Genomic DNA, 12,914 nt, shown 5'->3' with positions numbered 1-12,914 from the left:
CGGCTTGTGCTGTCACTAATCGATAAAACTCGTTTAGCATTACGACCCAAAGGTGCCCGAAAGGGCTGAACTTAGGCTTGGTCGATTACTATTACCTAATATTATTAACACGTCGGAAGGCGTTATCGCAGAGGAAAGAAGTGGCCGGTGAAATTCCAGCAACGTTTCAATTTAAAATAATCGTGGGTTCGAGATCCCTGTGACAAACGAGCAGATCTCGATTCTGACAAGGCCACTTGGTTTTTCGAAAATAGTGCATACGACAGTGGACCGCCGTCTATATTTTGCCACAACTAGTTAACAAACTATGCGGAAGTTTTCTAGATAATTTAACGCCAAATAACAGCAGTAACAAACTTAAGTATTACTTCTTAATAATTTAAAAAAACGCACAAAATTAAGTTCGCATAATCACAATTTAAGGAAGACTTGCCCTCTTTCACGCGTTCCTATACTTTTAATGTCATTTTTAAATATAATACTTTGTTTTCTTATTCTATGTCAACTCTGTTGACATAAATATATACCTGGGTGGTTTTCCTTGTGCTATTATAGTTTATAACGTTAATAAATAACGAAAAGTTATTATTAGCTTGATTTTTGTATGGAATGTTTAGTTTCAGTTCACTTTATTTCAATTTAATTCAGTTGTACATATTGCGTGCAACAAATGTTTATATTTTTAATTTCTCATATTGCCAGATGTAGATTACCTTGAAAAGAAACGATGCCTTTATATGTAGATAAAAATAAAACAATAGTGATCGAATTCATATTGTATTACAATTTTTCGCTCTTTGTTGTAAAAGGTGGTAACTTAATAAAATTGTAATGTAAATATTGTAATTACACGATTTGAATATCAAAAATTACAGAACGATTTAATTCAAATGTTGTAAATTTCTTAAAATTTTGGTTAAGAAAAATAAAATTCCACTATTAAGTAAGCACTAAGCAGAGTTTGGAATTAAAAATTAAAACGCAAAAATGTTTTTCACTATATTTATTTTTTTTAATATATTTTAACAAATTTCACAACTTGTTTGATCTTATATCCATTATAAAACTAAAATGCTACATATTTCATTATAGGTTTTTATTTACAACTGTCGTAGCTCATCGAACAGGCAAGACGAAGTGCCGAAAAGCGAAGATTATTTTGTAAGTTTTAGTAGGTTTGGGTAATATTAATGAAAGGACGTTTGTTATGCAAAAACAAATTTATTTTATGTACGTTATTTTACATAATAGTAGATAAAATATTGCATATTTATTCTAATTATTTCAATACTTACATCATATCGTAACCATCAGTCAATCTTTACACTCTGAGAATATGTACTTATAAAATCTGTTAATTTCAACAGTGGCGTCAGACAAAAATAGGTAGTAACAGGATTTTGGTAATATATACCACATTTTTTTTACGGATTTACGTAGACGGCCTTGTCCATACAGTTCTAGTAACGATCAGCACATTCTTAAATCTACTGCAATTAAACTTAATGCAATATTTGTTTAGGTTGCTTTGAGGGCGAAGCGCCAGGTAGCCGCCCCTCACCCGCTCTTTTAACTCCCGTCGATTTGATATCTGAAAAAGTAAAAGTAGGTTGCTTGTTAACTGGGTAATAAATAATAAATCGATTATAAATTAGTACACTAAAACCTATTGTTCCATATTGAATCATTATCAATTTTATCTATTTTATTGAAATTACAAGATTCTAAACAAATTTAGTTAGTTTGCAATTAAACACAAAATTAGTTGTCTTCTTAATCCTTGAAATTTAAAAATAGATTTTACATAAAAATTATAATTAGAAATATGTATTGCAAAATGGATAATGCATTTTCTTTCATTTTTTTTACCTTTTCCTTTTTATTTTCAACCAAGGTAAAAGTTAAAAATTTCAATCTAGTTTATAAAAAATAATAAAAAAATTCATATACATGTTTATTTGCAAAATTTAAAGTACGCGCATTATAAATGAATTTATAGTTGTAATTTTTGGACGTGTATCGGTTTATCCAAATTAATGTGGCTTAAAAAATCGAGTTACAAACTTTTTGTAGCAAACAGTGTTTAGTGTGTAAAGTGAATTATTTTTGTTTCGTTTTAACATTAGTTACTATATACTATATTTTTTGTTCTTTAAAAAATTAAAACATATAAAACTCTTAAATTTGAATCTCAACAATACATAAATACAAAAAGGTGAAGGACACATCCACTGCATTATAGCTTTTAGTCTAAAATAAACTCACTTTTCAGTTTGAAAGTATGTTATTGCTACAATACAGAATTTAACAAAGGCACTGACAAAATTTAAGCAGTGTAAATACATTAAATAAAATAATTTGCTATAATTTTACATTTCAATCATTTAAAAGAAAAACCGTCTCAGTCTTAATTTTAAATAGAAGAAAAAACTACCAAAATTTTACTCCAGTTATTTAATTACAATAATTAACATATAAAAAAGACTAAACTTGCAAACTGTATTTTATAAAGATTTTACTTATATATTGTAAAATTGAGATAGATTACAATATCCCTGTGTACCAAGGTATATCACTCCTTATTCACAAGCTTTATGAATATTTTTAAGTGATTTACATACATAACTTAGTTTTGAAGGTTGTCGCTTCCGCAGCGGATAATTAGCGGAGCATAAACTTGACATATAAAGTCCGTTACATACCTTGTAGCCACCTGACTTGCGTGGCCGGACCGTAGCCCTTGTCGTTGCGCGCGGCAATACGGAAGATGATAGCTGGCTTGGTGGAGGAATCCACGTGCGCTGAGCCCAACGACGCCGCCGGCACCACGCACGTGTTCGCCTTCCCACAGTACACGCGCACAAATGCCAACTGTGACTTCGGTGCCTCCTGCAAACATTTAACTGGCATAATAAAACAGACCCAACTTGGACATGGAGCGTCAGCGGAGCTCCAGAACATCTTCCCGTTCAAAATACCGCATTGTCTGGAGACGAAGGTCTTTGACCAGTACATATTCACTGCAATGTCATACGGTTCCGAGATGTGATCGCTTATGATGGGCCGCATAGGCTCATGGTCACCCAGAGAGAATTATAGAGGGCTATGCTCGGAGTTCCTGTTCGAGATCGAAAAAGAAATGACGAGATCATGGACCAACGACATAGTTAAGTTCGCAGGAAATCACTATAGATTAGAGCGACGATTACCATTGTTAAAACACTTCAAATCTGATTATATATACATATATTAGAATATTTAAGAAACACTTGGACATCTGAATATTAAATAAATTATTAGTTGCTTTAAATTTCGGATATTAATTAATTTAATTTAATTCCTTAATATTAAAAAAAAAATTTTTCATGATTATCCATAATTTCTAGTGCGACGGGATGTCAACATTTTTCACTTAATATTTCCTTGGGGTCACAAAAAATGTAACGTGGACGTATTATATGAGCCCCCTTTATAAATTGAATACATTTTTTGTACAAAACATGCATTGTAATTTGCCGCTTACTTTGGGCTGTGTGTTGGATCGCACAGCGAGGTAGACGGAATACTCGAATATTCCTTCTGCCGCAACCTGTGGCGGTTCCCATGACAAATGCGCGCCTTCCACCGATTTAGATATTTTAATCGCCGACGGCGCTCCGGGAAATCCAGGCAGACATGTCTTAAATGCTGATTCCTGTAACAAATTTGGATTTTACAGAGTATGGTATAAACCTACATTTTACAAGGTGTGTACTTTCTACAATATTTAATGTAAATAGTGGATGCGATTTATACTTCATACTTGTGTATGTTAATTATTGCACTGTTTGTTAAAGTTAAAACAGGAGGATTTTATTCTTACAACAGAATCATCAGAAGGTTAACAACTCAGTTATACATAAAAAGTAAGTAATAACGAAATTTTATTTTTATTTTTACATCCTCGACTTGTTATTCAGAAGTACCATATGAATGACCAACACTTCTGTGATACAGGACACATGACCTGTAAAACTCTTAAACACTACACAGAGCACCACAAAACATAATTACATAATAAAACATCATTAACAAAATTACAAATAAAAATTTGATAATTAGTCAAATTTTCAACTTACTTCACTATACTCGCCACGCCCGCATGAATTGATGGCCGCAATCCTAAATTTATACGCGGTGCCGTGTTCAAGCGGCGTCATGGGAAGCCCGCTCAAGTCCGGTAAATTATCCAGTGACAAATTAGATAGATCCACATTTGGATCAGATATATAATTTTGCACCTAAAATCAATGAATATTAACATGAAAAATAAATATTAAAAGAATAATATGAAAAAACATGCAGTACTATGAATATTTCACATAGACAAAATGATCTTACCGTAAATGTTGTTCCTTTTACAATACCAACTGTGTACCAGGCGTCTTCGTCGTTTTGAATTTTTGGTTCCTCAGGTTCAGCCTGTGAAAAGACAGACGTATTAGTGCAACAAGTTCAAAATCCATTCATCTACACCTAGTATTTTTGCCTATAGGTTTCCATCATTGAGCACCCACAACTCTACATCCTTTATCTTAAAAAAAAAGCTACAAGTTTTTGAAATGTTTCCTTACTCTAGAAGAGTCCACAATGACCACAGATGAATTTTTTAATCAATTTTACAAATATAATTAATATAGCAGTTTAATCAATTAATTTTCAACTGTATTATCGCTTACAAAATACTTGCACAGTTTTGTTCGAAGTTTTTACATTGGTTATTGTGAAAATTCATAGTTGCCTATAAAGCAGTTACTATTTTTATGAGAAGCTAAAGAAATAACAACAAGCTTATGTTTATTTCTTTTATACACATCACTATTTTTTATATTTATCACTATTCTAATAATCATTCCCTAAAATTTTATGTATATTAGCTATGTTTTGACACAATTTTTACTCCACCAAACTGCAAAGATTTTTTTTTCTTTTCTTTCCCTCTCATACATATCACACGATCCCTTTCCTTCACTCTCTGCAGTGCAAAAATTTGTACATATCAACACCATTACTCCCATAAAAGTAACCCATGAGACATAACGAAAAAAACTGACCTGGCTTCATCATCATCATCTCAAACGTAAGACCTCTGCTGCCAAACATAAGCTTACCTCATAGATTTCTAATAAGACCGATTGATAGCTACCTGCAGTTTGGCTTTCTTTTACCAACTGAAGCAGTTTTTAAATTGCATTTCTTGCAGAGCAGAACTTGTTCCAGACCACATACACAAGATACCTTTACTAGTTTTATGTTAAAAATTTAACATATTGTATACGGATCTATACCTGGAGCGGCGTTTTTCGCGAAATTCAAATTATTCAGGTAAATTGCGATAACTTTGAAAACACATATCATTTTCAAGTTGTATGATATAGAAAAGTACGCTACTACGCACAGAAAAATATATAATATCACAAGCGGCTCACGATCCACCGGCAGTCTATGAAAACATTTTTAAAGGTGATTCGCTCTCATTAGTCGAACAGTAACGACTGATATACTTCATCTCTTCGGTCGATAGACGCCCACTCACCCAAGGAATCACCACGATGACCGATCTTGCGCTACCCGCATCCTGTAACTTTCCGCGACCTTAACTACGTTGCCAGTCCTCCTAGTGGCCGGCCGCATCTACCTTCTCGTGGCTGCCACACAATAACCTTTAGGCCCCTACGGCCGTCGGTTGTCAGACGACATGTGTTAAAAAGAAGTGTGCTGGTTGTGCAGCGGAAGTAATACCTGATCGTGCTGGTGGTGCAGCGCGGCAGAGGCGAGCGTGGCGAGCGCGTGCGCGGCGTCGGTGGGCGGCAGCGGGGGCACCGCGCCCGCCACCGAGCTGCTCACGGCTCCCTCGCCCTCCGCACCTCCCACACCCTCCCCACTTTCCGCCGCCATCGACGACGATACGCCTGCACTGCTCTCATCACCTGCGTAATTATATAAACAATATTATGACCTTCATTTTTTTAACAAAACACTATAATATAATCTACACATAACAAATATTAATCGGCGAGGCTCGACTAATTCGGCTAATTTTTTTCTTCAAACTTTTTATGACACAGGTACAGTTCTTATATTGAGAAAAAATGGAATAACTGCAAATAATGTAGTAAAAACAATATTTACAATTGTAAGATTTTTTTATAATCTAGAAAGAAAATGAAACAACCAACCATAGTACACAAATATATTTGTTTTGAAATTATTTGAACAAAAAATATTGTATACCATAAGGCATTGTAATTAAAATATAACACATTATTATTATTCTTACAGTGTATTAAATAGAAAACCTATTTTTACAAGTAATCTAAAATTCTTTTTATTTAGTTATCTAATGGATACGAATCAAACAATTATTTCTTAACAACTTGGACTGCTAATTTTAATAAAGCCTCATCAGTCATACTACTCCCGCCGCCTAGAATCTCTAGTATTGTAAGGAAAGTGTTTCTGGAAGCTCTTGAAGATAGTTCACGTTTGAAACCTGTTCCCTATAGATATTCATTGATATGACATTATGCAGTCTGTTTTGACCGTTTGGACCACCGGATAATATTTTATCGACGCTGATCGTTAGCCAGTTTACGACAAACCAGTTCATAACAGTTCTTGGCTCCGTGTAAAAAAAATGTATTTCTATTTAATCTATCAGTAATCTATTTAATTTTTATTTAATCTATCAGTAAGAGGTAGTTAATGACACATAAGCGAAAAGTATAATGCTAACCACTAATGTGATGGTGGAAGTGGCACTTAATTTGTAAATAAAAAATAATAAATTTTATTAAATACCTTGCAGTAGGTTTGGTGATAACAAAGCGGCGCCATTAGAGGTCATAGTTAGGAGGGGCATGGATTCGCTGACGGTGGGCATCGTATCAGCTGCACCTTCCATTTCTGATGTATCAGCATCACTAAATCTGATACAGATCAATTTTATACAATTAAAATCTTTAAATAACACCAATTAAAATTATTATTACACCAATAATAACTTGTACAAAGGATTATCATTCCTTATAGCATACAGTAATGATTATGATTAAAAAAAAAAGAGACGACAATTTAAATTAAAGTTTTAAAAAATAGTAATAACTATAACTAATTAAATTAATAAAAAATATATTTTTTAAATTATTTATGACAAAAACAAAATTAATTCGAATTGTGAAATAATGATTAAGTACTTCAATAACGATTGATACACAAAAAATAACTATTACATTTTAAAATTTAGTACTTAATAATATTTTAAAAACATTTATTCCAGAACAATAAAACATTTATGTATCTTGACCAATAATTGACCAAGGAACAAACAAAAATAAACAAGCAATGTTAACAAAACAGCTAAATTTGTATTTACAAATAACATACTCATTGGATTGTTGTTGTTGTGGGAGAACAGAGAATGAATGTAGCACTGCAGGACCATTAGCAGTTGATGAAATTAATGCTGCTTCTGTTTGTCCACTGCTGGAGATATCTGCTCCAATTTCTGCAGTGCTGGAACTTCAAAGAAAATTATATTATTCTACTATACTATATTGATTTGACTTTGACTGCATAAATGTATGCTTTCCTAATGATAACACTATTTTTTTGTTCATTTTGACAAGGTTATGTCTTTAAGACATTCCAATGACTAAATTACAAGTTACAATGCCGGGAGTACATGACCATGTCATAGATCGACCCAGCGGTGTCAGTGTAGGGATTTAGATTTCAAATTATTTGTGTATATATTATACATAATAGTTTAAAGAAAGGTTAATGTAAAGAATTACTTGATAGTAGTTTATACCTAATTCCTGTACTGAGCATATCTTGTGCTGCGCTACTAATATCATTGACATCATCACTGCTAGCAACACCTTCTCCTCCACCCATATCTTCATCCATTGTACTTGACTCTTCTGTAATAAAATATTGCTTATTATATTGTACAAATTGGCAAGTCCAAGAGACTTTTTCTTTCAATTCATCCCTGTGAAGTACATAATACTATGAAGTACACAAATACTATTAATATTGAGTATTACTAATAGGTGTTTCCTTAATATAACTAAACATTATTAAGATCTGTACAAAACTGAAATTGCTAGTTAAAAATAAATTTTTTAACAGACAGTTTCCAGATACATTCAGTTTTTGTTTTGATTCTTTTAAGTGATATCTAATTTACACAAAATGCTGAAAAATGAATGATAAAGGCAAGCACCTAAATAAATCTGTTTAAGTAACATTTTCACAGCAAAAGGAGATTGCTCACCATTACAGATTGCAGTTATGTTTGATGGCAAAGTCTACCTGATAGAACTGGGACAGACATCTTACATGGGCAACAAAAGTTAAAAAAGAAGCAAAGGATTTTTTGTTGTTATGAAGCATATGCACTTAAGTAACATGGTACTGGACTCTGAGACTGAAATCACGCACATTTGGTCATATGGCCTTAAATGATAGGGTTTTATTAGCAATTTAACTTGGAGATATTCTAAAGATTCCAAAACTGGACCCACAAATATAATCATGCATCAGTTTACTATAATATCTGTAATACATGATAACCTAAATATCCAGACAAATTATTAACACAAAAAAATTATAATACCAAGATAGGTTAAACCAGCAATGCATGCAACTACCGAAGGAACTAGTAGTTTCCGCTGAACTTTGTACTGGTCTTAAAACATGGTAAACTTTTCATAAGCAATACAAGTTATGGAGTTTGAGAAAAAATAATGGTTGAATAGAAATACTTCATTATTTAATGAAAACCTATGTAGTAATAAAAAAGCATGACTATTTAATCTATTTATTAACACGAACCAGTAGGCATAGTATGGTTAGTTCTCTCACTTGGTGGACAACATAGTCCAGGTTGCAGGAAAATGCTGGAAGTTGCTAAATATGGACAGTGCAAGACCAGCCATCATTGCAATCACTGGAGGAGGCCTATACCTATCAGTAGTCATCTATTGACTAATATGATGATAATGTTAAATATATCATTAACAAAGTATTTGTTTGTAACCATACCGTCTTGAATCATAGGTGCTCCGTCACCCTCAATGGGCATAGCAGAGCTTATGGATTGATCTGGAGACTCTTCATGAGGAGCATCGGCACTCTCACTCTCTTCCAAACCTGCCTCTTTTAACATTGGATCTAAATGACTTTCTTCTTGAGGTGAATTATCTTCAGTTGCCACCTATCAATTATACATTAATTATATAAAACTAATACTACATAGGATGAACTGAAACAACAACACATTGAAATTTCTGTAAATTTGACATTCAACAAACATAGATTTATTGACCTCAATAAAAAATTGTCATCCTATATATATATATATATATAATTATATAATATAATATATATATATATATTATATAATATAATATATATATATATATTATATAATATAATATATATATATATTATATTATATAATATATATATATATATATATATATATAATTATATATATATGTGTGTGTGTGTATATTTTTTAAGAAACACCAATTCCAACATTTCATTTTCATAATTAATTTTTAATCATTTAATTAAAGTCAGCAATGATTTCAATCAAACACTGAAAATAAGGGCTTTTTAAAGAGATCTCACTTACAGGAGTAGATAAACAATTGTCCCCGATGTAAGCGGACCCATCTGCTGTATTGCCAGGAGTTGTATCATCGATGTCCATTTCATCTTCTGCTTCAGCATTACCTACAATGATTAAACAAATACTACCTGTTACCTACATTTTTATTATTTAAAATAACATACTAGTGCTAGTAAATAACACAGACATTACACTAGAGATACATTATTAAGAAGCATATTTTCAACATAATTTATAGAATCTATATACAACCAGTATAAATTAATATACTTTTTATTTTCACACATGTCCATACTATATATTTAATTCATCATTTTTGTTTTCAGTGTATAGTACACAAGTGTCAAATACCAACTAAATATCCATTTCAGTAGTGTTGAAAAGCCACTGGTGTTGTGCAAAATCTAATAAATGTCATTGTGAGAATGGTTTTGCAAAATTGAGCTGCACTATGTATGTAACTTCATAGTATAGCAAGTATTTTATAATAAGTGAAGTGTTTGATGTCTTGAGTAAGAAATGATGCAAAGTAGGATATATTCTGTAAGCTTTTAACAATCAAATGCATATTTTTTTTAAAAAAAACCTAACGATTTCTTTTTACTGTTAATTTTAAACTTGTACCTGGTTCATGTGAGGAATGCTCTTCGCCGTCAGCTGCTTGTATCGCTGGCTCCACGTCCAAAACATCGCTACTGCTTGTTGGTGCTCCATTTGTGGCTAAATGTAACAATATTTGCCCTGAATGAATACTAGAGTTAGTGTTAAAAACAAACTTTAAACCAAAACACGCTTATAATTATGTTATTAGAGCCAAAAAGTATTTCCATTTTAATACCTGTTTCTTCTGTTGGAACAGCTTCTGAATCTTCCGGTTGTGCATTACTTTCGGAGTTTTCCGGTATTTCAGGTGGATTTTCTTGTACCGGAGACATTTCCGCGCCATCAGGCAAATCTCCGTGAAGAGCGGAATCAGATTCCATTATAAAAACAACCAAGTGGGCTTACTTATTCAAAAAGAATAATTATTGAAATTTACTCAAAATTCTAAGCAGAAAACTGCGACATTATCGCTTAAAATACATAATTCTACCTTTTTTGACAAAATATTAAAACACGCCATAAACAATTATGTCAAGCCAACTCGGCGTCATTATTTTGATACAGATAAAACAAAATTTATGCAGTTATTTTATCTATATAACAGTATTTTTTCGTATAAGATGAAGAAGTTTTGAAGTTTGTCTTTGCAGTTACAACGTTAATAATTTTTAAAGCCTCCAAATCTTAATTAAATTTCTTTTTTGGTTTGGTTATTGGCAAAATATTGAAACTTTGTAACTAAATAGAAATTGTAAAACCTAAAGACCTCATTTTTTTTATATGTCTTTGTCAATATATATTAATTGAAACAACGTAAAAAGATAAATTGAGATAAACAAAAATGTAAGTATTAATACCATACACAGCACTTTTTCGAAGAAAACACTTTTCTCAAGAATTATTACACATTCTATAATGTTCATGATAAATACTAACAACATTAGAACAATTCATTTAATTTAAAATACTTGATCGAATTCTTCTACAACTGTCGTTACTGTCGCATTTTTGGAAGCAAGTGAAATTTTAAAATAAAATACAAGTAGCATCTTTTTCGGAAATTACGCTAATAAATATTTTCTTATATATTTTTTTTGTTTTTATGACGTCTAAGACATAAAACAATATTAACAAAAAACATTATTGGGATCAAGTTTCTACAAAACACTTATAGTTTTTAAACAATTTGTTTTGGTTATCGGATAATTTAAACTAAATGGTCATTTGACTCAAAAAATTTGTTATTAAATTCTTAATAGTGCTGCCAACTATTTGCACCAATGAGCCGAATTAAATATAAAATGCTGCGGTTTCTTAACAAAAAAAACTCAATTTTTTTTTCAATTTTATATTATTGGTTATGCCTACTGTTTACAAAAAAAATGAATCTGTCAAGTTACCACGGGACAAAAAATTTATGTTAACAAATAAATCAGTGTAAAAACTCAGTGTAAGTTATTTATATATAAAAAAAGTTAATTAGTAGTTATAACATTTTTTCTCGATTATGTAGATGCTAATTGTTCTAATATTTTTAATGATTAAATTAAAATATTTGTAACTTTGCAGATAGTTAAATTTTCATGAAGAGTATGATCATTTCATCAAGTAAACATTAATTTATATAATTTTTATCGTCACTAATTGTCAATATCAAGTCTGTTACAGAAATTTTAAATATTATAGGTATGTGTGGCAGGTGATATATTGATAAAAGAAGAATAAATAGTAAAAATATGATATATTTTTTTTAGAACTATAGTAACAAGCCTGAAAATGTGTTTAAAAAATAAAGAAAAACCTGGGGAAGGCTTGAGATCACTAAGATCGACAACTGCTTTTCGAGTTATTAATTTTGAATTATATGCCAAACCTGTAAGTATACATTGTAAATGCATATTGAACTATAGCTACATAAAAAAATGACTCAACATCTTATAATCTCTTTTAGAACATTGTTATAATGAGTATAGGTGTTACATGTTTTGGCTTGGCTCTTGGTTATATTGCCTATATGAGACAAAAGTATGAATCAATGGGATACTATGCGGCTGTTGATAAAGATGGAAAAGAATTTTTTGAAAAGAAGAAATCTAAATGGGATTAGCACCAATGAGATTTAATTAGGTATATATTTATTTACAGTTAAATTGTTGTATTTGTAAATAACTATTTCGTAGTTGAAATGTCATGATATGAATAGCGAATAAATGTAATTGAATCTTTTGTGTATTGTGTTATTTTCACCTGACGAGTCATTTAGTTATACAGAGCTTTTTCTACACCCTATGACTAAAAAAAATTATGCTGCCGTATTAACCCACCAGCACACTCCAGCAGCACACCCCATTGAAGCTCTACAGCAAAGAGCCTTAACAACATGTGAGAGTCCCCGTGCAACTGTTAGGTGTACCACCAGCTTTTAGTTTCTAGTTTTAAATCTAGTTTACACTCTGTGAACTCAGTACCAATGAAGCTGTAAAAGCCTTATAGGGCTAACTGCATTAACATCTTCAGAAACAATACAATACAGATATATGAACAAATAAATATTAATAAATTGTTTCTAAACATTAATAACTCTTGTTCTAACCATTTATAAGTTTTAACAGTTTACTTAGGTAATTCC

General features: G+C 31.4%; 2 protein-coding genes across 9 annotated transcripts; one reads left to right on the top strand and one right to left on the bottom strand.

The window, feature by feature from the left end:
* Positions 1-1,218: 1,218 nt before the first annotated feature.
* LOC137929476 (host cell factor-like) lies at positions 1,219-10,825 on the bottom strand. 2 transcript variants are annotated; one of them, XM_068772443.1, is made up of 13 exons: positions 10,521-10,825; positions 10,307-10,423; positions 9,686-9,786; positions 9,091-9,262; positions 7,853-7,964; positions 7,426-7,560; positions 6,841-6,968; positions 5,782-5,969; positions 4,381-4,461; positions 4,119-4,280; positions 3,524-3,694; positions 2,703-2,889; positions 1,219-1,591 (listed from the first exon to the last, which is right to left on the bottom strand). In XM_068772443.1, exons 1-13 carry the CDS (start codon positions 10,663-10,665, stop codon positions 1,503-1,505), a joined length of 1,788 nt encoding a protein of 595 aa, XP_068628544.1. In that variant the 5' UTR covers positions 10,666-10,825; the 3' UTR covers positions 1,219-1,502. The 2 variants fall into 2 exon arrangements, with proteins under 2 accessions (XP_068628544.1, XP_068628545.1); XM_068772444.1 differs by having other exon boundaries at positions 10,307-10,402.
* An 823-nt stretch (positions 10,826-11,648) lies between these two features.
* Positions 11,649-12,492, top strand: LOC137929767 (small integral membrane protein 8). Of its 7 annotated transcripts, XM_068772858.1 has the most exons (4): positions 11,662-11,735; positions 11,855-11,971; positions 12,040-12,160; positions 12,237-12,492. In XM_068772858.1, exons 3-4 carry the CDS (start codon positions 12,062-12,064, stop codon positions 12,390-12,392), a joined length of 255 nt encoding a protein of 84 aa, XP_068628959.1. In that variant the 5' UTR covers positions 11,662-11,735; positions 11,855-11,971; positions 12,040-12,061; the 3' UTR covers positions 12,393-12,492. The 7 variants fall into 7 exon arrangements, with proteins under 7 accessions (XP_068628958.1, XP_068628959.1, XP_068628960.1 ...); XM_068772857.1 differs by lacking the exon at positions 11,855-11,971 and having other exon boundaries at positions 11,649-11,735; XM_068772859.1 differs by lacking the exon at positions 11,855-11,971 and having other exon boundaries at positions 11,664-11,735; positions 11,972-12,160.
* The last annotated feature ends 422 nt before the right edge of the window (positions 12,493-12,914 follow it).

Source organism: Battus philenor, unplaced genomic scaffold (assembly GCF_028537555.1).
Source record: "Battus philenor isolate CCGP_79_NKW_IND1 unplaced genomic scaffold, ilBatPhil1.0.hap1 SCAF_5, whole genome shotgun sequence".
Lineage (NCBI taxonomy): Eukaryota > Metazoa > Arthropoda > Insecta > Lepidoptera > Papilionidae > Battus > Battus philenor.
Note: the sequence above shows the minus strand (reverse complement) of the source record. Positions and strands in the feature narration are given on the sequence as shown.

Excerpts from the sequence above, each read along its gene's own strand:
- LOC137929767 (XM_068772857.1), top strand. The coding sequence starts at position 12,062 with ATGTGTTTAAAAAATAAAGAAAAACCTGGGGAAGGCTTGAGATCACTA. Across the intron at positions 12,161-12,236 it reads TTGAATTATATGCCAAACCT|AACATTGTTATAATGAGTAT; the intron begins GTAAGTATACAT and ends AATCTCTTTTAG.
- LOC137929476 (XM_068772443.1), bottom strand. The coding sequence starts at position 10,665 with ATGGAATCTGATTCCGCTCTTCACGGAGATTTGCCTGATGGCGCGGAA. Across the intron at positions 10,424-10,520 it reads TGTTCCAACAGAAGAAACAG|GGCAAATATTGTTACATTTA; the intron begins GTATTAAAATGG and ends GTATTCATTCAG. Across the intron at positions 4,462-5,781 it reads TGCACCACCAGCACGATCAG|GCTGAACCTGAGGAACCAAA; the intron begins GTATTACTTCCG and ends GTCTTTTCACAG.